This window comes from Passer domesticus, chromosome 16, assembly GCF_036417665.1.
Source record: "Passer domesticus isolate bPasDom1 chromosome 16, bPasDom1.hap1, whole genome shotgun sequence".
In the NCBI taxonomy this organism is placed as follows: Eukaryota; Metazoa; Chordata; class Aves; order Passeriformes; family Passeridae; genus Passer; species Passer domesticus.
In genome coordinates, this window is record NC_087489.1 from 4261996 (window position 1) to 4284635 (window position 22640).

The 22640-nt window shown below is 42.8% G+C and overlaps 1 protein-coding gene across 11 annotated transcripts in view; it reads left to right on the forward strand.

The window, feature by feature from the left end:
• PTPRT (protein tyrosine phosphatase receptor type T) overlaps positions 1 to 22640 on the forward strand; it is a 445906-nt gene that overhangs the window by 396787 nt on the left and 26479 nt on the right. For 8 of the 11 annotated variants that reach the window (XM_064391854.1, XM_064391853.1, XM_064391856.1 and 5 more), the window contains 4 exons: positions 69 to 146; positions 350 to 385; positions 9626 to 9813; positions 15353 to 15440. In XM_064391854.1, the coding sequence (XP_064247924.1) occupies positions 69 to 146; positions 350 to 385; positions 9626 to 9813; positions 15353 to 15440 (390 nt within the window). The remainder of the gene's footprint in view (positions 1 to 68; positions 147 to 349; positions 386 to 9625; positions 9814 to 15352; positions 15441 to 22640) is intronic. The other 3 variants (XM_064391860.1, XM_064391861.1, XM_064391858.1) reach the window with 2 other exon arrangements.

Consider the following 22640-nt stretch of genomic DNA (forward strand, 5'->3'; position numbering starts at 1 on the left):
TTCTCCCTGTTCTCTTTCTCTCTCTTAATATATGTCTAAAGTCTTTTCCTTATGTCTTTCCTACCTAGCATCACCCTCTCCTTGTTCATTTTCTGTCCAAAGCAAAACCCTTCAGAGCAAATCTATGTTGAATTCCTACTACTCAGGTACTAGTGCCAGACTTTTCTTTCATTCCTAAATTTTCTTTGCTTTTGTACGTTACCCAATATAACCTATAATAGACCAAGGCTTCTGAGTGTGAGACACAGCTAACCTTGTTTTCATTTTCTGTAACTTTTCTTTTCCTGTTGATCCTCTGTTGATTTCCATTGATCCCTGTCGTGTGGGTGAACGGAATTCCATCTCAAAGTTTCATCAGACACCGTCCCATCGACCACGCTGTTAGGTAAGAGGACAGGTATGGTGTGCTGGGCTGAGCTGGAGAGCAAACACACTCTCTGTGTCCTGAAAATAACACCCCAAAGTGCTTGGCTTCCAAAATCAGAATTAATCCTGTGCTCGTGCATTAATCAGAAAACTCTTGTTTCATTCACATTTTGTTATTGTTTTTAATTGCTTTCAAAGGAAAAAAAATCAAAAATTAAGGTTTACTCGTTGTTTCTTTTGTCAGTGAGATTTGGGTTCTGGGCCCCTTTCCCACACGCTGCCTTGCCTTAGGCTTGGTTCTGACCCTGCAGCTTGTTGTGCCTGTGTAGCTGGCACAGAACCACTGAACAGTTTGGGTTGGAAGGGATCTTTGCAAGCTCTCTATGCCATGGGCAGGAACTCTTTCCTATAGACCAGATTGCTCAGAGCCCCATCCAGCCTGACCTGGAACGTTTCCTGGCATGGGGCATCCTCCACGCCTCTGGGCAACCTGTGCCAGTGTCCCACCCTTTTTATAGAAAGTTTTGTCTTTTTATCTAGTGTGAATTATCCTGTTTCCATTTAAAAACACCCCTCTGTGCTGTGTGTGAGGCTCGGCTGGACCTGCCTCAGGGGCTGCAAATTTAAGTGAGGATTTGCATGTCAGCAGCAGGTGGGAGCCTGCAGTTTTGGGTGAAGCTGCATGTATAAAGTTTATTTGGAGAAATTCCTGGCTGGTTTTGGGAAGTGGCTCCACCTGATTCTGTGTATGCTGAAAGTTAAATACTAAATCCTTCAGGCAGTCAGGTATGGGTTTGAGAGGATAACAAAGGTCCTGAGAGGCAGAGGCTGCTCTCTGGCTCTATAAGGTATCAGAAAGAAATTCTCCCCTGAGAGGGTGGGCAGGCCCTGGCACAGGGTGCCCAGAGCAGCTGTGGCTGCCCCTGGATCCCTGGCAGTGCCCAAGGCCAGGCTGGACAGGGCTTGGAGCAGCCTGGGACAGTGGAAGGTGTCCCTGCCCATGGCAGGGGTGGCACTGGATGGTCTTTGAGTTCCCTTCTCACCCAAACCTCTCTGATTCTCTGATTTACGAATTCCTCTGCTATGGAGCAGAAAGATGATGTGTGGCTGATCAGAATCTAGCCTGTGGGATTTATCATTTTGGATTATCTACAACAAATGTTCCTTCCAGACACAGTAATCTACTATGACTGCTTCAAACATCACTCAGAACATGGGGAGGGGCCACAGTTAGGCCAGGAAGAAATGACAACCAGTGGCTGTTCCTTGGTTGTCACTTGGCACAGAGGCTTGGAGGGGCTGCCACAACACACACATCCATCCTGCTGCCTGCCAAAATGCTGATGGCAGGGAATGGGGCCTCTGAATGGGGTGGGGAAGGAAAGGAGTCCATTTCCCAGAAGGTTTGCTCTCATTTCCCTGAGGCTCAGTGTCATCAACAGAAAAGCCTAAAGGCAGGTTTCTTTTTTTGGCTGTGCTTTAGAAACAAGGCCCTGACCTGCAGTTTGATGGAAGATACCAAACTCTCTCTGTCTGGTGTTTGGCATCTGGGAATGCCTGGCCATTCTTTGGGGGAGCTGTTTACCCCCTTTGCCCTGATGGAATTAAGGTGTGAACTGCACTCTTGCTACTCTGAAGCTCAAGCAGCAGTGAACGGGTTGCCTCTGTGCTTCTCCTGCCACACCAAAAGCCCCCAAAACTTTTAAACCCCCAAATTTTACAGATGAAAAAGAGGGAATAGGAATCTAATCAGCCTTGTGCTTATGTATTCAAAAATATTTCAAATTTCTGCTAAGCACTATAGCTGTGTAAGGATTGATATCCCTGATTTCTACATGGGAAGTTAAGTACAGAGCACTTTTAAGACATGAATTACACAGACTGGTCACTGTCCCAGTTCCACCTGAATTTAACAGGTTGTGAAACAGCCTCTGACACTGGAGAAATTTCTATCTTGTGACTTGCAGACAAATTAAAACCTTGACGTTCTGGTTTCTCAGACAAATCCATCAGATGTTAGATGTTGCTGCATAAGCAAAATAAGTTTAATTTTTGATGTTTATTAATATTAATTCCCAGGGAAGAAAAACATATCTTGAAAAGGGATTAGTCATCCCACTACCAATATCTGTACCTGCAATTCAGTACTGTTTGTTCCCATCTATTATGCTTTCTGCTAATAAATGTTCTATATTTGCAGTACTGCATGGCTCCCTAGGCTTGGCTGTGACATGTATGATACAGGAATTTTGGGATTCACCTCTATCCCAATTCCTGATTAATACTTTTTTATTAAGGCATGTTTTTAGTGAAGTCAGTTTGTCTTCCAGTTGTGGACAACTCTGCATTTTAAATGTTTTGCTCAATCATCTTCACTAGAGAAGGGAATATCTAACACTAAAAAATACATGAGGTAGATTTCCACTTGAAGATGAGGTAGCACAACCTTAGAGATTATTTTTGGGGAAAAGATTTGTGTCCAGTAGCTCTTGAAGATGTTCAGGAGCTCTCATCAGGGGATCTCTGCAGGGGACCCAGCATGCCCTTCCTTCCCTTGCATCCATTGGCATCTCCTGGCAGCAGGAAAGGACATTGAGCCTTGTTCTTATTCCAGCTGCTCATGAGGATCCTCACAAGAGTCTCTACCCTCCCGAGAGGACAGGGATTTTAGTGCCTGCAGATGGGCAGAACAGGCAGAGAGAGCTCTCTGACACAAAGTCTCAGACCAAAAAGTGGCTGTGCTTAGAAAGACATAGAAATTTTCCATGGATTTTAGACTTCTGTAGCTTTTTTGCCCACTCCTAATCAGTCTGCTGTGTGTACATCCTCCATCCTAGCTTGAATGACTCAAAGATGTTAAGAAGCCAGTATTGCTGCTTTAGCAGGTGCCTCTGTCACTGACTTTTTATTGTGGGATGAGTGATTTTTATGCAATGGGTGCTCAAAAATTCAATGGCTTGACCTGCTCAGTTGCATCAGAAGCCTTCCAGGCCAAGTCAGCCTCTAATAAGGAGCTGTGGGAGAGGTTTTCCCAGCACTTCTTTGTGCTGAGCTTGGCCAGGGGCAGAGTGAGCACCAAAGGTTCAGACCTTTGTAGGCTGGGCCTTGAGCTGAATTTCTCTTGCATTTCTTGCTGCCTGTAGAACTGGAAAACCCTTTCTTCCAATCTTTAGTGGCTTGTGGTTTCATGTGGTGTTTTGAAGTTTCCAGCTGCTTTCCAGATGTAGCTGAATACCTCTGGAAGGTGGGTTGGTCTGGCAGCCTCTTTTCACCAAGGAGGCAAAGAGAGATTTGGCTTGGTGAGCTCCACACATCCAAAGAGCTTCACAGTTATATTTCTACCAAATAATCCCAAATCATTGCCCACATCACCGAAGCATCTTCTTTGCACCTTTAACAGGATTTTCTTCTATGTTACCTGATGAAGAAAATGTATGTAATAATTTTTAGAAGATCAGAATACTCTTATGTAAGAATACTCCTGTAATATTAGAATGCTTTAATATTCTTATTAGAATGCTCTTATAAGATTAGAATACTCTTATGCTTGGTGTTAACCAAGTAATTCTTACAAAGTTCTAGGATATGTAAAAAAAAATTACTTACTTTAAAAAAAATTATCTATGTCTGGCTTCTTCATGCCTTTGAAATGAAAGGTGCACCCTGTGTGCTCTGTCAAGCCTGCTGTCAGAAGGCTTTGTTAAGGAATGTGCCCTTTCAGAGCTCATTTGATATCATTAGATAAATGGTGTTTTGCCATACCTCTGTTGGTATTGTAGATAGAATATTAGAACTGGGTATTTATCATATAATAAAGCCTTGACACACACAAAAAAGCAAATTATTTTTCATCTTGCACCATATCCGTGGTGTAGGGGGAAGAGGTATTAGCCATGCTCTAGTCACCCTCGGAAGATGTCAAAGAATTGACAGCCTTTGCTCTAGTGTGGAGAGACTGGCTCTGTGTGCAATTAAATCCATCACAAACACCACTCAAAACCTAATTTATTTTGTGCAAAGGGTGTCGTATCGCATCTTATCACTTGCCAAGGCTAAGAGAATAAAAAAAATAAGCAGATATGATAGCCCTGTCATTTTAGTCACAGGAGGAATTTGTGGACATTAAAGCAAAAGTTTTGAGAGAAGCTTCTGCAGTGTAGAAGATGACACAGGAGTGCAGCTTTGCTTTTAGTTGTGAGAGGCATGGGTGAGTTTTCTGGTCAGGAGACAACATGGTACTCTATGCCCAGATAACCATTTCTCAGTCTAACAATGTTTACAAAACAAATGATCTCTAGAAAAGCATCTAAAGCTTTAATCCCTAAAGGTGCTCTGGGTGAGCAGCACCCCTCCCAGCAGCCTTACTGGGATGTTGCACAGGGCTCTGATCATACAGAGCCACTTCCAGACTGGCAATCTAATTTCTCAGCTGCTCTTCATCTTATCTGCGACATTTATGGAGAAGTTCATCAGTTTTTCTGTGGAGGCAAACATATTTATTTTACTTGTCTGAGAAGCACAAAAGTACAGAACACAAGGTGGTGTAGCAGCAGGCAAGCAATAATAACTCACTGTCAGGGCTGCTCATCAGAGGGGGGAAGATTCCACTGAAGTGACCTCTGTTCCAGCTCCTCTCTGTGTGCTGGACTCTCTTACTTCTTGGCACAATAAGACCTCAGGGTTGATTTCAGCAAGTTCATTATTATTTCCCCAGCAAAGACATTCACAAAAAGCACCATTTCACAGGCAGGGAGAATTTGTGAATATGTGAGGTCAGCATTATTATATTTGCTTCTCTGCAGTTTCACACTGAACACATGAGCTGAGATACCTGAAGAGTTTCCCAATCAGCCAAGCTGTGTAAGAGATAGGGAATCATTAATTTACTGTGTTCTACAAAATTTCAGGGTGTTAGGTGAGCTCTCAAGCTGATCACAAATGTTTTGGGTTGGAAGGAACTTTAAAGCTCATCTCCTTCCACCCCCTGCCATAGGCAGGGACACTTTCCACCAGACCAGGCTGCTCCAAGCCCCATCCAACCTGGCCTTGGACTTACAGGGATGGGGGATCATGAAAATGCCAGCTTCCAGAATCAAAAATTCTGAGTTGGCAAAGGACATCTTGGTATGGGGAGTAAGAGCAGCACTGAAAGGGTTACAAACAAGCTGGCAACACCCTTTGCTGTCGCAAGCTGCTGGTATTAGAAGCAATCCTGTCATCAACAGCATGTTCCCAGCCACATGCAGAATACCTGCCTTATTTACAGCTGCACAAATAGAACTGTGGAAAATTGGAGATTGTTCTAGGAAGGAGCTGGAGCCCTGAGCAACCTGCCCTAATGAGACTTCAGAAGCTCTCAATTGATTTACTTTATCAAAGAGAAACTGAAGAAGAGATTTGATCAGTGCCTGCATGGGTCAGGATTTCAAATGCTCAGAGGGCTCTTTAATCTAACAGAAGGTATAATAAGATTCAGTGCCTGCAATCGAAGCTAAGCAAAATCAAATTGCAATTAAGAAATGTTTAGTCAGCAAGGGTAATTAACCAGTGCCACAATTTTAGGGGTCAGAATGGAATCACCACCTCCTGAACTGTTTTAATTTGAATTATTTCTTGGAATGGTATTCCATCTATGGAATGCAGTGAAATATGGTGGGGTGTGTTCCTATCAAAAGCACAAGAACATATGACTAGAATAATTGTGCATATGAAATACAATTTTAAAAAACACCTGATGCATGATCCTCCACATGCAGTAGTTTCCTGCAACTTTCCCATTAAAAAAAACACACCAAAAAAACCCCTATTTTTCTGTTTTGCTTTTCTCCCTGAAAACTCATCAAAGGCACACATGCTTTATAGGCACTGCCAAAAATTTAGTGCAAAGTCTTGGCCAATTTGCCCTGCAAATCATTCTCATTTGCAGGGGACTGGGGAAATGTTTGTGAGAAGTAGACAGAGAAAAGGGACTATGGAAAATTACTTTAACTTCTTTTACTTGCCTTTAGTGCAACAATTAAAGCATCAGCCTGACTTTGCTGGAATCTTTGTTGTCTTTCCCAGTAATAATGGTGCCAAAAGGAATGAGATGTGCATTATAGCTGCACACAGAAGGAGAAGCAAAGCCTGTTTGCTAGCCCTCCAAAGACTCTTTTGGTTGACTGTCCTAGTGAGAGACTAGTCTGCTGCCACGTCCCCTCCCACCTGCATTTTGAATTGTTCACAGAATTGCTGCAAACACATCCTGAGAGGTGCAGGCCTCATTACCATGCTCAGCTCCACACTCGTGGGGTGATTAGATGGAGAGGGAACAACTGTAACCTGCATCAGGCTTTATTAGCAGAACATGGAAGTGTTAAGCTCAGCTTACACACAGCAATTTGTGCCCTAAAAAGCTCCTCTACATCTTCCTCGGCCCAGATAAAATGCTGGTGGGAGCAACTGAGAGTCCAGAGCTGCTGCTGTTGTTGGGGTTAGGATTTTTTTGCAGGCAGCACAGGTGCCATGCATGATGTGCTTGTCACAGAGGACTGGAGGAGTTGATGGCCTGAACAGTTTCAGCTGTGTGTCCCAGAGTGGAGAGGGATGTAACCCACATTGTGTGATGCTTTTCTTGAAGCAAAAACCCTGACTGAGTGAGGCACACATATGGTGCTGCCACAGACCACATTTTACATTCTTCCATGTGATGGTGCTGAGACCCTGGCACAGGGTGCCCAGAGAAGCTGGGGCTGCCTCTGGATCCCTGGAAGTGTCCAAGGCCAGGTTGGATAGGGCTTGGAGCAACCTGGGATATTGAAATGAGATTGTCCCTTCCATGCCCAAACCATTCTGAGCTTCTGTGCCACATTCTGAGCTGTTCCTACAATCAGAGGGATTTGCACCAATTTTTATCACATTAACCAAAGAGACCAGCTGTCACTATGGGCTCAAAGGCCAGAGACAGACCCCTCTGTGCTGCTGAGCACCTTCTTCTACTCTCACCTCCACACTGTGAGTGCCTACCTTAAGGGAAGTTATTCTGGAAAAAACGATTCCTGGCTTTCACCTCTCCCTGTGACACATCTCTCTGAGAAGAGAGCCAAGTACACCAGAATTAAAGGAACTGATGAAGAGAGAAATTAGTAATTGCCTGCAAAGCAGCTGGCTGATCTGAGCTCCATTTTACAAGTCGCCTGTGCTCTGCGTGTGCCCTGCCCGAATTAGTACCAGAACCACACATTAGTTTTAAGACTCCCTCTCGAATTGGGATCTCGTAATGTTTTTTAATTGGGGCTGATAAAAATGTGGCATTACTTGCAGGTTCCTCAGAGAAGCCAATTGTGAAATTGGGTTTGTATTAAACCTAATGATGGAAAATTAAGCATAGTACGTCTGTCGGAAATGGTCCGCGATAAAAATCTTCTCCTTTTCATTACAGGAGGTTAATAGGGAATAGGGGAGCAAAGATGCACTGGGAAAGCGAATCCAACTAGGGGAATTAATAAGCCTTGAAATTCCCTCTGTTCAGAGTTCTCACACTGTCATTAGTCAGAGCATTAGGGATGATTATACAAATGCTTTGGATGTTACTCTTCCTTAAATCCCAAATTTATTCACATTTTGTGTTTGAGGATTGCTTTGCTTGAGCCATAGTTCTGTAAGTCTGAGTGTCCTGGGAATGTGACTGTGTTTATGAGAACCTGGGACTCAGAAATCCTGAAATTCAGGAGTGTAATCTTCAAAGCAGATGATCACTGTGCTAATTTATTTCAGAGGAGCAGGCTGTGTTCAGCATCTCTGACAATTCACCCCCCAGCCGCGTTGATGTCCCACTGCTGATGAGCTTGCCCTGCAGCAGTGTCCACTGCTGGCATTCCTATCTCCTCACAGTCCTGCAGCTACCAAACAGAGCATATCCCTGCTTTCACATCTTCCCCTAATCTAATAATAAACCAGCTGAATTGCTGTTTGTCATGTCTGTGCTGAGGACACAGTGGGATGCCCTCAGCTCTCTGCTCCTGCCCACCTTTGCAGGAGGGACATGGGCAGCCCCTGCCCAAACACCACAGTGGTTTCTCAAGCAGAGCAATGTTCACAAGAGCATTCCAAGACTTTCTGCCTCACAGAAATCACCCTGAAATTGCAATTTGATTTATTTACTCTTTATCCCTTTAAAAACGTGGCCGCAGTGTTGCTCTCCAGGGGTGTTGTCTCAGCTCTTTGTCGGTGAACTTGCTGTAAGAAACAAACCCTGTGTGTAAAAGCTCAAGGGGATTTTGTGAACAATCTGAGGGAGGTGCATTTTCTGTTTGCTAATACCTTGGTTTGGGTAAGGCCAGAAAGAATTGATGCAGGTTTTATGTGTGAAAGGAGCTGAGCATCTCAGATCCCTGCAGTCCTAGGAAAAAACAGTGCTATATTTGGCCAACTACTTAAATTTGGACAGCTCTGCTAGATAAGTCATTGAATTTTTCATTTAGTCTGAGTTCCTGTTGTTAAAGATTGTTACAGTGAATTGTTTGGTTATTGAAGTTATTATTTCTTTTCTGTTAGTTAACTGGGAATATTTTGTTGTGCATACAGTTTTGCTGGGGATATGAAGTTGCAATTCCATCTGCATAGTGAGAGATTTCTTTAAATCCACTTCTTTCAAAATTACCTGCTTTTCTATTAAGTTGACATATCTGAAATTTAAATTTCTCCACATAAGATAACTCTGTTTCTATGCTGGTTGATTTTTTTTCCTGATGATATTACATCTTTGTCATTGACATACAAAATTTTAGGCCTGAACTAGCAGAGCAGTTCACTTTGCCTGTGCATCCTGACTTATTTGAAATGCTAATCATTTGCTTGCTGTTCACTGGGGTCCCTCTCAGTTATCTCATGCTGTACACCCCAAATCCTGCCTGGATCTCTTGCTCATCTCTGTGTATCTCTGAGCCCTGTTCTTTGCAGGTTTGGGAAGACAGTAGCTATGTGGCTCTGTTGGAGTTGCTGTGGGGAGCTCACCCTTGATGTGCCATATCCTTGTTAGCCTGAGTGGCTGTTCACTCTCTCCCTGTCTTTTTGGGTTTGTTTGCTTGACACAAAAAAAAATATTCAAGCATATATTTAGTCCTTAGTGATATTTTAGATAAGCCTGTGTTTTGTATTCATTTCTTCACTTCTTTTTGCCTGCACCAGCCTGGGGGGTGCTGTTAAATAAACAGAGTGAGGATGAAACTGGAAATACCAGGTAGCTGAAAGCTTGTTCTGCCTCCTGTGTCCCCGACAGACAGCAGCCACGGGGAGCTGGCGCAGCCCACGCTGACCATCCAGACCCACCCGTACCGCAGCTGCGAGCCCGTGGAGATGTCCTACCCCCGGGGGCAGTTCCAGCCGGCCATCCGAGTGGCAGACCTGCTGCAGCACATCACCCAGATGAAGAGGGGACAGGGCTATGGCTTCAAGGAGGAGTATGAGGTGAGAGGAGCCTTTCTTCACGGGGCTGAGTAGGGAAGTTGCACTCATGAAGGGTGGAAGCTTGGTAGGGGAGAGTAGCTGGTTTTGAGAGTTTCTTTTACTTAATTCACCCTCCTAATCCTTTTCTTTCTGATTTTGGTTTTGAGGGCAGGGTTTTGCAGCACTATCAGTCTTTGGAGGCCCTCCATTCCAAAGTGAAGGTGTTCAGTACAGCAATAAGTGGGTGACACTGTGCTCGTGCCTCTGTCCCATAAAGAGCAGACAGTAAATATTCAGCAGGTGCTGAACCTGCAGTCCCACAGTCCTTTCCTTATCAGTGTTTTCCTTGAGTAGTGTGAGCCGGGCTGTGAGAAAAGGAAAGGGTTTTGCCTGAGCTTTTTGGGAGCTCCAAGTCCCCTCTCATAACTGATCACATGAAATCACAGCACAATGACCTCAATGCACAATTGTCAAGTCAAGGGCAGGTATTTTTGTAGTTTAAATGGAGGTGAAATTTTCCAATATGATCAAACCTCTGGCTCAGAATAGGCTTGACTGACATCCTCTACCAATTCCATGTGAGGAGAGGAGTAAAGGCAAAGCTGGAAAAATGAAAGCTGCCCTCTTTCCCCTCACCTCTTCCCCCTTCAAGCTGGAATGATCAGGAATATAATCCACATGACCAGAAGACATGATGTTGGGGATGATTTGGAAGAGGAAAACACATTTAGAGCAGAGCAAACAGAAGAGGGAAATAGCATCAAACATATGTGAGACTCAGCTCTAGCAAGTGATAATTATAATGAATGTAGTAAGCTCGTGGGAAGGCAATAAGAAATTAATATGCATAGTGGCATTAAAACTATTTAAAAATAATGTAACAGCTGTGAAAATAAGTTACTTAATGAAAACAGCTCACTTTTCCACCCTGCAAATGAGAGTCCGTGGGGTTTGTGTCCTGAGTGCTGAGGTTTGCTGTAATTTGGAGCCTGTCTTTTCCTGGTCCTCACCAGGGAGTGTTTTTTTTAATCAGATGGAATCACAAACTATCATAGCATATGTTTCTGGAACTGTATGTTAACCAGGTCTAGGCACTCTTGCCCCATAATCAAGCAGGCTAATTAAACTATCAATATAAAGAGCTTTGTTTAATATTGAAAAAGGTTAATAATTCTCTGAGGAGATTTACTCAGCCCCCCTTGGCCTCCATTTCCATGAGGAGTACCCAAAACTGCATTGAGCTCAATTAGAGATGCCCTAAGACCCAGTTCTTGATGTTCAAGAAGAAAACAGGTGCTGGCATATATGTAATTTTCTGGCGCTGGCATCGGTAATTATCAAAATAGCACATTAGCATGAAAAATGTCAATGCAACTTTCAGCTCCACGAGCTCTGCCTTCCTCAGAAAGTGCTGTCTGCAGACGTGTGTAAGGATGATGACATTACACAGATTTGCATAATTCCTTTCTTTGCAAGGAAGGGCCTGGAGAACGCCACAAGCTCACAAATCCCCTGTGCTGTTCCACCCTTCCATCAGCTGTAAAGGCAGGCGTTTTCCACGGTGGGATTTGGGTTGGGAGCATGGGATGGAGGCAGCACTTCAGCTCCAAATAGCAGTGGGGAGTGTGTCAGGGAGCAGGAGAGCTCCTGGAAGGTGGGAGGTTTGAGCTGGCTGTGAGTGAGGCTCAGCCTGGGATCTGCAGGAGCACAGAGCTGCAAAATTGGCTTTGCAAGACGCTTTGCAGAGCAGCTGATAAAATCTCAAGAAAGAATTTGATGTCTCTTTTAAAATGTGTTTTCAGACACTAATATCAGTGTCACCTCCAAATATGCTCTTTTTTTTTCTTCTAAGGAGCTGATTTTCTACTTACTTTGCAAATTGATAGCATAAATTGCAGCCTGTTTAGTGACATGTTACCAAATAATTTTACTCTCATGAAAAATCACTTTGAACGGAGCATATCAGTCACACATGACAATCTCTTATCTCTCTGTGTTCCCGTCTCCGCCGAGTAACCTGGAAATTGCATTCCATATTTGTTTAAAGGATGCCTGCACCTACACGTGTGAGCACAGGCAGCTTGTTTTGCTGAAGGCATCTAGAAAAATATTCCTGGTAGCTCCAGGAGGAGCTGAGAAGCAGGATGGGATGGTGTGAGGGGTGTGAGTGCTGGTGTGAAATGAGTGTTAACTGGGTGTGAACAGTGGGAGAATCTGTCAGCACTCCCTGTCCCTGTTATTTTGGGGCTGCCTGCTGCACCTGAGGGCAAAGTGGGGCTTTGGGCCTTTTTGGTGCTGCTTCTGTTCAGTGGTAAAACAAGAGGAACAGAGAAAAATCTGTCAGCGGCGCTGGGCGTAGATGGCACTGCTTGGGGTTGGGAATAGCCATAAACATTTAAACGGGGCACATCTAAATGTCACCAGCTCCTTTTCCAGAACATATCAGCTCTGATTTGTTGGGAGCTGTGGGACCAGTCCCGCAGACTTATTGCAAGCACCGATTACTGGCTAAGGAGATAATAGGCTTAATTATCCAGACTCATTTTCCATTATGATTTAGGATGTCACTAATGCACATTCTCCTGCTGCATTACTGAGACTGTTTAGTTATTTTAGTTTTTGTGGCTTCTTTCCTCAAACATCTTAGTGCTGAGAGCCTTCAGATTGTGGAATTCACTCCTGGAGTTTAACCCTTTGATTTCTGCCTACACATTTGCATGTGGCCAGAAGAGTAGATCTGATGGTCCGGGCTACGATGGGACACTGCAAAATGAATGGATAAGATACTTTTTTTCAGAGTATGTTTTTTAGCCCAGGTAATGTTTAATTCTGGCTCCCAGCAGATTTGTGGGAAGAGTTTTTCCACCACTGTTGAGAAGAGAATGGCTTCAGGAGGAGGGCCAGGGCTCTGTGGCACACGTTGGGATGAACAGGAAGGCTTTGAATTGATGTTGTTGCCTTTGGCAGCAAAACTGTAGCATTAAGGTGGATCAGTGAAAATGAAGGATTAGATTTTTTGTATTTAAATTAAAAGCAAACAGCAAACTAACTAAATGCATCCATCCAAAATTCAAATTGGCTTGCAGTGAGCCTCAGTTTAATGGGAACACTTCAGTTATGGCTGGGCTGTGGTGCTTAGGAAGCTTGATTGAGATGAAGCTGACTTTGAGAGATCTATCCTTGTAATTTCAGCTAAAATTTAGATCAATTTAGTTTAAAAAGCTTCACTGTAACCTAAATTCCACTAGTGGGAAGAAATTTCAATATAGATTTCACAAAACTTCTCTAAGAGAAGTTTAGGGAGTTTTAGAAGTAGAAAAAGCCTAAAAATCAAGTATAGGTTTTTTTGAACACTTAGAGTCTTCTGTTACCAACTCAAAGAAAGAAGGGGGAGAATTTACTGGTAAAAATGGATTAAATACCAGTGCCTGAGTGATCTGTCCTGATTTAACACTGCTGATAATGCAGATAGAAACAGGACTCTTTTCACAATTATAGAGATACTTATTGTACCATAAAATCCTAAGGAACAAAGCATTAGCCATGCTCCTCATTTTCTGGATGCAAGACAATTGTAATCAATATTCTTGTCTTTCTTTTTAATGTAGTTCCAGTTCTTGATGCTGCATTTTTTGGGATCTCATGGCCAAATTATTTGGGTTGTACATGGAGTTCCTCCAATTTGTTCATCTGATGTTTATAAAAGTGGAGATTTTAGGGGTGTCCCTGCAAAGGCGGTTTGTGTTCATCACCAACCAGAGCTGTGCTCCCTCCCTTCAGAGCTGGTCAGTTCTCTGGAAAGCAGGGATTTCTGTGGTATTGAAAGAAATGAAAAATCCCGGACTCTCCAATCTTCGGAGGCTCTATCAGCAAACATAAAAACATCAATTTCAGTGGAGAATTGCATGTTCAAATCAAATGAAAGGATACGGTTTGTTGAAAAGGGATTTATTGGACCTGAATATATTTTCTCTGGCCAAGATAGCTTCTCCCATGTGGAAGTCATGAGAAAGGATTTTCTTTTATTTCTTTTTCTTTTCAGATAGCTCTTATTAGGCACCTAATGACAGTTGCCATTCTCTGGTCAATCTGCTGTAATTCAATATTAGCGGGAAAATAAGGCACCTTTTTCTCGCTCTTTGAAGATGAAAATGAGCCTTCTTCACCTCTTTTCTTTCACTCAGAGGGGTTTTTTTGTTGCATGTGGGTTTCTTGGTAGGGTGTTTTTCCTCAGAAGATGAGCTGCTCTTTGGAAACAACAGTCTGCAAAGGAAATATATGTGTGATCAAAGCCCTCACCAATTACAGAGTTATTACTCTTTCTCCTGGGCTTTTGAATAGGAACTCAGCGTCCCTGTCTTTGTCAGCAGAGCTCATGGCAGTGCTGCAGTGCCTGACATTTTCTGTCCTGGAACCCTTTGCGGGAAATTCACAGCGATCTGCTCTGCCAGGGGTTTGCTCACATTAAGTTTAATTGTAACACCAGTGTTGTAGATCCTAACTGTGTCTCTCTGCTATTGCATTCAGGCACATAATAGACCTGGGTGGCTTCTGAAGATGAATATAAATTCATTTTGTAACACAGCTGTGTCAAACTACCCGCTGCTGGCTGAGGCAGATGTGATTCTACAACGACTGTGGTTTAAACCCTCTGTAATTCCCCAGGGACAGAAATAATAAAACTTCCAATGATGATTTTAGTGATGTAGAATCCTGTTAGGGGTACAACTGGGAGGAGGCAGAACTAGGGAGGCAGTTCAGGAGGGGCTGCTCTCTTCACCCATGTTTTTTCCAAGAAAGGCAGGACCATCCTCCAACTGCTGCTTTCCAGGCTCTGCCTTGAAAATCCCTCCTGGACATGTCTCTAGGATAAAGTGGCTCATGTGAGGGTGTGCAGAATAGTTGTAGGGCTGAGCTGCAGGGAGGGTGGCACTGTGTGCTGCCAGCTCCTTTCCCTCTTCCTTCCTCATCTGAAAGCGCAGATTTTAGGAAAATGGCTGTTTATTCTCGTGCTTCATGAGCATGATTTACCTCGTTTTTCCTCTCTTTCTTATACATGATCTAAAACCCTGAGCTGCTTTATCTTTCCCCAGAGAAATCCAGCGAATGGCTTGTATTGCATCACCCATTATTAACGCAGAAATAGATGAAACCACTCTATTTTCAGCTTAAATATGAAAGGCTGAGCACTTGGTTTCAGCCACTGGGTTTTCTTAGAGGTGTAGTCAAGTGAAATCTCCCCAGGTCCCATTCTACAGGGGAAATGAGGTTAACCTGTGACTGTGCAGCCAGAAACAAATTCCCCTGATCATTTCAGATGCGAAGTAGCAGGAGGAAAATGATTTTTGGCTGGCAGAAGACAAGAGATGCAAATGGTCTGCATGAAGCTCTGCTTTTCCCATTAGTGGAGGTGCCCTGCCCTCACCAACAGTGTTTCCTTGGTCAGCTACTGAATTATGCAGCTCCTTTATTTTGCCCTGCTCTTCTTCTTTAGGCCTCTTCCCCCACCTGAAGGCATTGGCCAGATGTTTTAAACCCCCCCTTTCTGTTTATTTTGCAGGCACTCCCCGAGGGGCAGACAGCGTCCTGGGATACGGCCAAGGAAGACGAGAACCGCAACAAGAACAGATATGGAAACATAATCTCCTGTAGGTGTAAATTCACATTAGACTGAGCATCCTGTGACATCTTACCTGTGTGCTGTGGGGAAGGGTGTGTTTGAGAAGCTCACCAGGAGCTGGCTAGCAGAACTGAGTGTGTTCAGTCCATTTGTTACAGGCTTTATTCCTGGGATTTATCTTATTTCATGGTTTTTTGATCTTTATTTTTCATAACATCATTGCCTGATGTTACACCTTTTCTACCTGCCTTGCTTTCTGCTTTAGGTTGTGGCTCAAGGGCTAAATTCTTTTGTCACTTTTTATGTGATGATGTCCATTTTCTGTCTATTTTCACTACAAACCCCAGAGTTTCCAGTGCCACAAAAGCGAGGACAAAGGAGCTGCAGATAGGTCAGATTTTTAGCTGTTGCTCAGAGGCCAGGTTTTCTCTTTCCTTGTGGTCAGTAGCCAGTGGAGCAGTCACTGCTCGTCCCTAGAGAGCTGGTTTGAAGGATGGGACAAGCTTAACTTCTGCCTCAGCATCATAATAAGGCAACTGAAAATGCACTAAAACTTCTTGTCTAACTTCTTTCAGTGATCATTTCCTGTTGATGTTACAGGAATATCAATATGTAGCAGAACTGCAGGGCAGGGAAGAGTCCATAAAACCATTTAGGTCAGCTTTATTCTTCAAAGGAAGACTAAATTCACCCTCCTCATTTCTGTCAGATATTTGTGAAGCCTCTTCCAAAGTTGCTCTCCAAAACTGAGCTTTCCACAAGCTCTCCAGGCAGTTCACCAGTGTTTCATTATTCCTGATAATGACTGGGGAGAGGAGGTATCAGAATTAATTCTTTTCAAGGGCTGCTGAGCTGAATCAAGTTGGAGAAGCCAGGCTTGAAACCATCAGAACAAGAAATCAGAATATAAATGAATATGCCATAGATTTTTATGACTGGAAAAATCTATAGAACACTCTAAGAGCAAAATTAAGTCATGCTGAGTGATATATTTCATATTATATTTTTTCTTGGGTTAAAAATGTATTTCTTGTAGAAAAAAGATTTTACAAAAAAAAAAAAATCAAAACTAGAAAAAAACCCCAAAAACAACAACAACAAAAAAAGCACCAAAACAACAACTAACCCAAAAATCCAACTTCTTCATAAAGAAACCTCACCTCACACATCACTGCTCCTCTCTTTGAGCCTTGAGATCAGTGATTCATGTGCCATTTTTGGGGAATGACGTGGAACATCTCAGTTCAGGGGCCCCATAGTAAAGACGAAGGAATCTGGAAATAAAGATTGAAATTTGTGAGCCCTGATGTGATCCCAGTTCTGCTGCTGGCTTTGTGTGGTTGTGAGCAGGTCACCAAGTTCACCAGTGTTCGTTATCCATGTGGAAAATGGAAGTGACAGTACTGGAATATTACAATTAGCATGGAAGTTGTCTCCCTTAATTTCAGCTCCACCTCACCATGAGTTTTCTGTGTCCCAGTGGCAAAGAGAAACGTCCAGACAGAGGCTCTATTCACCTGTCTATACAATTAACACCAATTAATTGAGTCTAAAACAGATGAATTATCCAGCTATAGGCACTGGATTGAAAGTGGAAGTGCTGTGGTATGACATGAGGAAGGAAATGTGAAAGGCTTTGTTGCTCTGTATGATTTTGAGGAAGCACTTGGCATAATTCAATAGAGGAGGTGAAAAGAGACAAAACTGCACAAAAGCTTCCATCTCATTTATGTTGAAGGTGGTCATGAAGAAAACCTTGAACTCCAAGTGAAATGTGAGGAGTTCAAGAAGCAAAATCAAGGAAGATAAATGGGATGTTATCTAAAGAGAAGGTGTTCACAAAGACAAATTGTTGTCTAACGAAGAGTGACGCGAGCCTTTTAGCTCTAAATATAAATACAGCAGCCGTGCAGATAGGAGGTGATGAACTTGAATAAGGGAATGCAAAATGTAATCAGAGCTAAGGAACAAGAATCTGCACGGTGTAAAGTGTCAGAAAAGAAGCTCAAGTTTGAGGACTGTTGGGAAAGATTTGGGAATTGGGCTGGAGGGTGGAGTGGGTTTTCTTCTCTTCAAATATTTATCAGAACAAAGAGTTTGAGAAGGAGACAAGGGCTCTTTTAAAAGACAGCAAGGAGAATTTAGAAATATTGAGGAGGCTTGGAAGAGAGAAGAAAAGAAAGATGCCTAAGGAAGGAGCATATTATTCATCTGATGTTTTGTAGAGCCATTGCAAAGTTATCAGCTGAGCCTGGAGCCAGACCCCACTGGTGGGCGAGTTGGGCAAACTCCCTGAGTCAAGTCAGGGGCAGGAGCCAGAGCAGAGGATGGAGAGCAGAGCTGAGAATAGCAGGGCAGTGGTTCCTTCCAGGCAGGTCATGAAAACAAATTGTGCTCTGTGGGTACAAACTGGGCAGAGGAGGTGGAGCACAGTTATACCCTGAGCTGTTTCATTGTACTTCAGTTGTAGTGGCTGGTGAACCCCAGAGCAGGCACTGGTTGCCCCTACCAGTTTATTTGGTAAAAGATTGCACGTGGCAATTTACATTATTTATTTAACCATTTCATCCTTCCCGAACAACAAATCCCCTGCCTTTTGGGGAGTGAATTGGAAAGTCAGGTTTTGATCTGACTTCTGCAGCGGCTTCAGAGACTGGTGTTAAAATGTGGGTTTGTAAGCCCTTGCAATGAGTAGCATTGCTCAGTGAATCACAGCAGATTAGATCTTGTCTTTACAGCCTCATGGGTAACAGCACAGTTACAGGACTGTTTTAGTGGCTCACTGCTCTCCCAGAGCTGCATTAACATCGTGCCTCTCTCTGAAAACCAGCTCACACTGCCAGCCCCAACACCTGCTCTTACATTTGCAAACCAAAGCTGCAGACCAGCCTGAGAGCTGATCTGCTCATGCAGAGGAGGGGCAGGAGAACTCAAAGAGCTCTCCCAGCTTTCCATCGTTCCCTCCCATCTGTAACAGTTTTTGGAGCAAGAGAAGGAAAAGATTAGCAGTGGATTTGGGGTCTGCATGACAACAGAGATCCACTGCAGATGGTGGGAAGTTGCAGACAGACTTACAATGCGGAAGGAAACTGTCCTGCTTGAACCTTTTATTATGTGAACAGAGCCCATGAGTTTTGCTCCTGCACTTTTATAAAAGCTGCAAAAACAAAGACAGTTGTGGAGATGCCAGGATTTTCTTCAGGGGACAAGCGTAGGCAGTGTACCCATTTAAGTGCTGAAGCAAAATGATTTTATTCTGCTTTAGGGCCCAGATATTGAGACCTTCAAAGAGCATCAGAAAGTGATTGTTGGGCGAGGGATGTTGAGCTGATTTATTACAAGGAAGAGAAAATGTCCAGAAGCTATATGGGACCTTTGGTTCTATTTGATTTCTCTCCATCTTGCCCAGATTTAGAGCCATTACATTATGGGAGAATAAAAACTCTCAGATGAGAGCTGAGGACGAGATGAGATAGGATGCTGTATTCCTTCAGCTGATGGAGAGAACTTTCTGTGCCTTTCATTTTCCTCTGGATTTGAAGTCTCATGATGGTCCACTAAAAACTTGAGAGCTGGTGACAAAAAGACAACGGAGAAATTTGCTTTATTTCCTTCATGCTCTGACTGCCATATGCTTTGGGTTGGAAAACTGTGAATTAATTAGAGAATTTTGGAGTGGAAGAGATGAAGAAGCTTTCAGCTGGCACACAGGTGGAGAGCACTTCTTGCCCACAGACAGAGATAAGGCATGAAATACAAAAAACCTACACAGAATTCCAGACTGGTTTGGGTTGGAAGGGACCTTAATGCACATCCAGTCCCACCCCTCCATTGGCAGGGACACCTTCCACTATCCCAGGTTGCTCCAAGCCCCATCCAGCCTGGCCTTGGACACTTCCAGAGACAGCTTGTGCCAGTGCCTGACATCAGTATTGGATTTAGAACAGAAATCTTTCATTTCCAATCATTTTTGTTCCATTGTTTCTTCTGTAGTACCTAAACTCTTGCACGTCTGTGTGATATCCATGGAATCTGTGCGATATCCATGGAATTTGATGCAGACAGGGTGGGGTTTATCCCACCTGGATCTTACCCAGCTCTCATGGCACACTCCAGGGTCAGTGGGGACAGGAAGGGGAGCACAGAGTGAGGCTAAATCAGTGTTTTGTCCCAGAACTGAACCTGCAGAGCTGCCTGTGTTTCTCCTTTCCTGTGTGGGGAACCCTGACAGGCAGTTTAGACGAGCTGTGTAATGTTTCGATGGCGAAAGTTGTGTGAGATTAATCCACATTGCTGGTGTCAAAATGAGACGTGGAGAAATTGCAATGATACTTCAAATGATCACTAATGGGAATTTTGACAGGAGTTTAAAACGGTAACAATTTTGTGCTAAAATGGGAGCACGGAGCTTTTCAGTGAAATTCTTGTCATTTTTGAAGTCTGTTTTAAGACCAATTTTCAGTCAAACTACTCTTCATATAAATTTAGAGTTCTGCTAACTAGCAGAAGCAGTGGAGTAAGCAGGGAGAAATAAAACCATTTACACATTTGTAAAGGTTTTTTTCTATTTTGTTGTGGTGCTGAATGCAACTTTTTTTTGTTTACCCTTAATTTTTAATGTTTCTTAGAATCCATTTTCAACACACAGGGATATGATGTCTGATAAATTTAATGAAGAGTTGAACAACACTTTCATTTCAGTCTGCCAAGAATTCTGTGTCCTTGGCTAGAGGAGTCCAGTGGAAAAAGAGAAGATTCAGAAATAAGTTTTAACCACTGGGAGAAGAGATAATAAATGCATTTGCTGTTCTTTAAATAGCTGTTTAAAGTCTGTAGGCAAAAAAATCCTAAGTACAAGATCCTTACTACTAAGAGCATAATAATTTGCCTTTTTTTTTTTTCAAATCCCAAAGTTTTTTTTTGTGGAAAAAAGAGATTTACAACTTATTTTATGAACTTTTATCCAGACTGTTCTCCTAAACTTTGGAACAAGGTTAAAGAAACCATTAAGACATCATTAATATTTTGTGTGCTTCACATATACACAGTTTTTTTTTCTGCTGCACTGTTCTCACTTGTAAGAACAATAAATCTCCCTCAGGAATTAATCTCATTTTAGTAAAATACGCAATGAAATATTTTGAATTCTGTCTTCTGAAAGCAAAGTTCAGCTTAAAGCATTTTTCATTTGGCCCTAAAATATTATTAAAACTGAATGTCTCCTTTTAAAACCAAAAAAAATAGCATTAATCTTCAGTTAAATTTCTTCATCCTTTATGTTTTTTCCCATATTTGACTTTTAAAAAAAGGAGGAAAAGGAAAACAGACAAACAACAGTTTTTTGCACCTACAGAGCATCTTTTCCTTAGCCATAATTATCCATAATTGCCTGAAATCATGGAGCTGCTCTCAGCCTGCTTCCCAGGTCTTCCCCATTCAGCTCCCTCTGGATGTATCCATCCTGCCTGCTTTAACTTTCTGTCCTAAGAGTGGCTCAAAGTGCTGAAACTTAATTTTGATGTTTGGCTCCATTAAATGAAGGGAGGCAGGTGCTTCCTCCAGGGTTATTCAGAGCGCTCCAGCTGCAGACATTGTCTGTGTCCCTCATTAAAAAATGAACCTGAAATCCTTTTCCCCTCTCACTGGGGACGTTTTTGGTCTCATCATTTTTGGTCTCATCATTTTTGGTCTCATCGTTTTTTGTTCTGTTGTTGCAATGAGTTGAGACTTCCACAGAGGTGTTCTCTTGGGAGGAGTCAGTAAATGTTCCCCTCCCAGGCGTTTGCTCCAGGGTTTGCTTTTTCTTTGCTTTTGTTCCATGTGGCTCCTAACAAGTTTAGTTTGCTGCCTGGAATTGCAAGTGTGAAATTGTCTGCGGGAGTTTCCCTGTATTTCACCCACATGTCCGGTTTAATCAGCTCTTTGTCTGTCTGTGTGAATTGCTCTAAGTATAAATTCTTTTGTTGTCTGTCTAACCACATGATTTACTGCGACTCCTCGTGCAGCTGCCTTGAGTGCAGGTAATTGGGAACATCAGCACTCGAAGAAATATTCCCCCTTCCCTGTGTCCACAAAGGTTATATTTATTAATACAAAGATAGCAGAGTTTTTGATGGATTCACCTGCAGAACCTTCTTTGAATGCAGATATGGGATGTGATAAACGCAGCAATGTCATTGTGGTTTTTTTAGGTGTGTAAATCTCACCCGATGGTTGAACAGAGTAGAATCATTCCTTTACATGGCCAAATGAATATTTAATATATGTCCAAGTCTTGGTTTTCAGAACTGCCCGCACATCTGTCTTCACAATTATTATCTGATTCTACATTTAATTAAGACATGACTAAACCTCTTTTGACTGAGTTACTGCAGAATCACACCTCATATTTTTATGTTTCATTGCTATGATTCTTTTTAATTGAATGTAAATCATGCTCAGGCCTGTGTTCTGCAAAGTGCTGCTAAACATTAATGCTGCTCTGACTGAGAGCTGTGCTCCATAGAGCTGGTAGGGAGGAAATAAACTTAATGGACTCTATATTATACTTCTTTTTAAAAAATCATTTAAAAATGAGCACAGCATGGCCAGCAGTGACCCCCATAACCCAGCAGCCTCTGCCAAGCAACTGGCCCTTAGAAGCAGTTCTGCAATTAACTGCATACCAGTGCTGGGATTGCCAGAGCAAATCACATCAGCAGCCTGGCTCTGGAGTATCTCCTGTGACAGAGCCCAGCACCAGCTGTTCCACAGAAAGATCAAAATATTCCCCTGGTGGAAAATCATGACATAATCTGCCCGCTGGGGTAGTTCCTTTCTGTGTCTGAACTGTGGAGCATGCTGGGAGATCAAAAGATTGATCTCTGCTATTTTACTGCCTTATCTAAAGCAACTTTGAATCTCCTCAAAAAGATGAACATTTCTGATTTTGTTGGTTTTTTCCAACACTGCCTCAATGCCATTTTGCTGCTGTGGGTTGCATAAAGGAATGTTGCTCTGATTTAATTTGTATTTCCTTCCAGTTTCTGGGGTTTTCCATTTCTTATTTGCAGGGTTTCATTGCTATTTTACCCTCCTTAATCTTTTATATCTCTGTCATGATCTATTTAATTATGTCCTGGTCTTGTCAGTTTTAGCTCTTGCTTCAGTTTCCATAGATCAGATGAAACCAAGAGAGTTTGAAGCTTCCAAGAGGAAAATGGTTTTTCTCATGGAGGTACACCTTGCA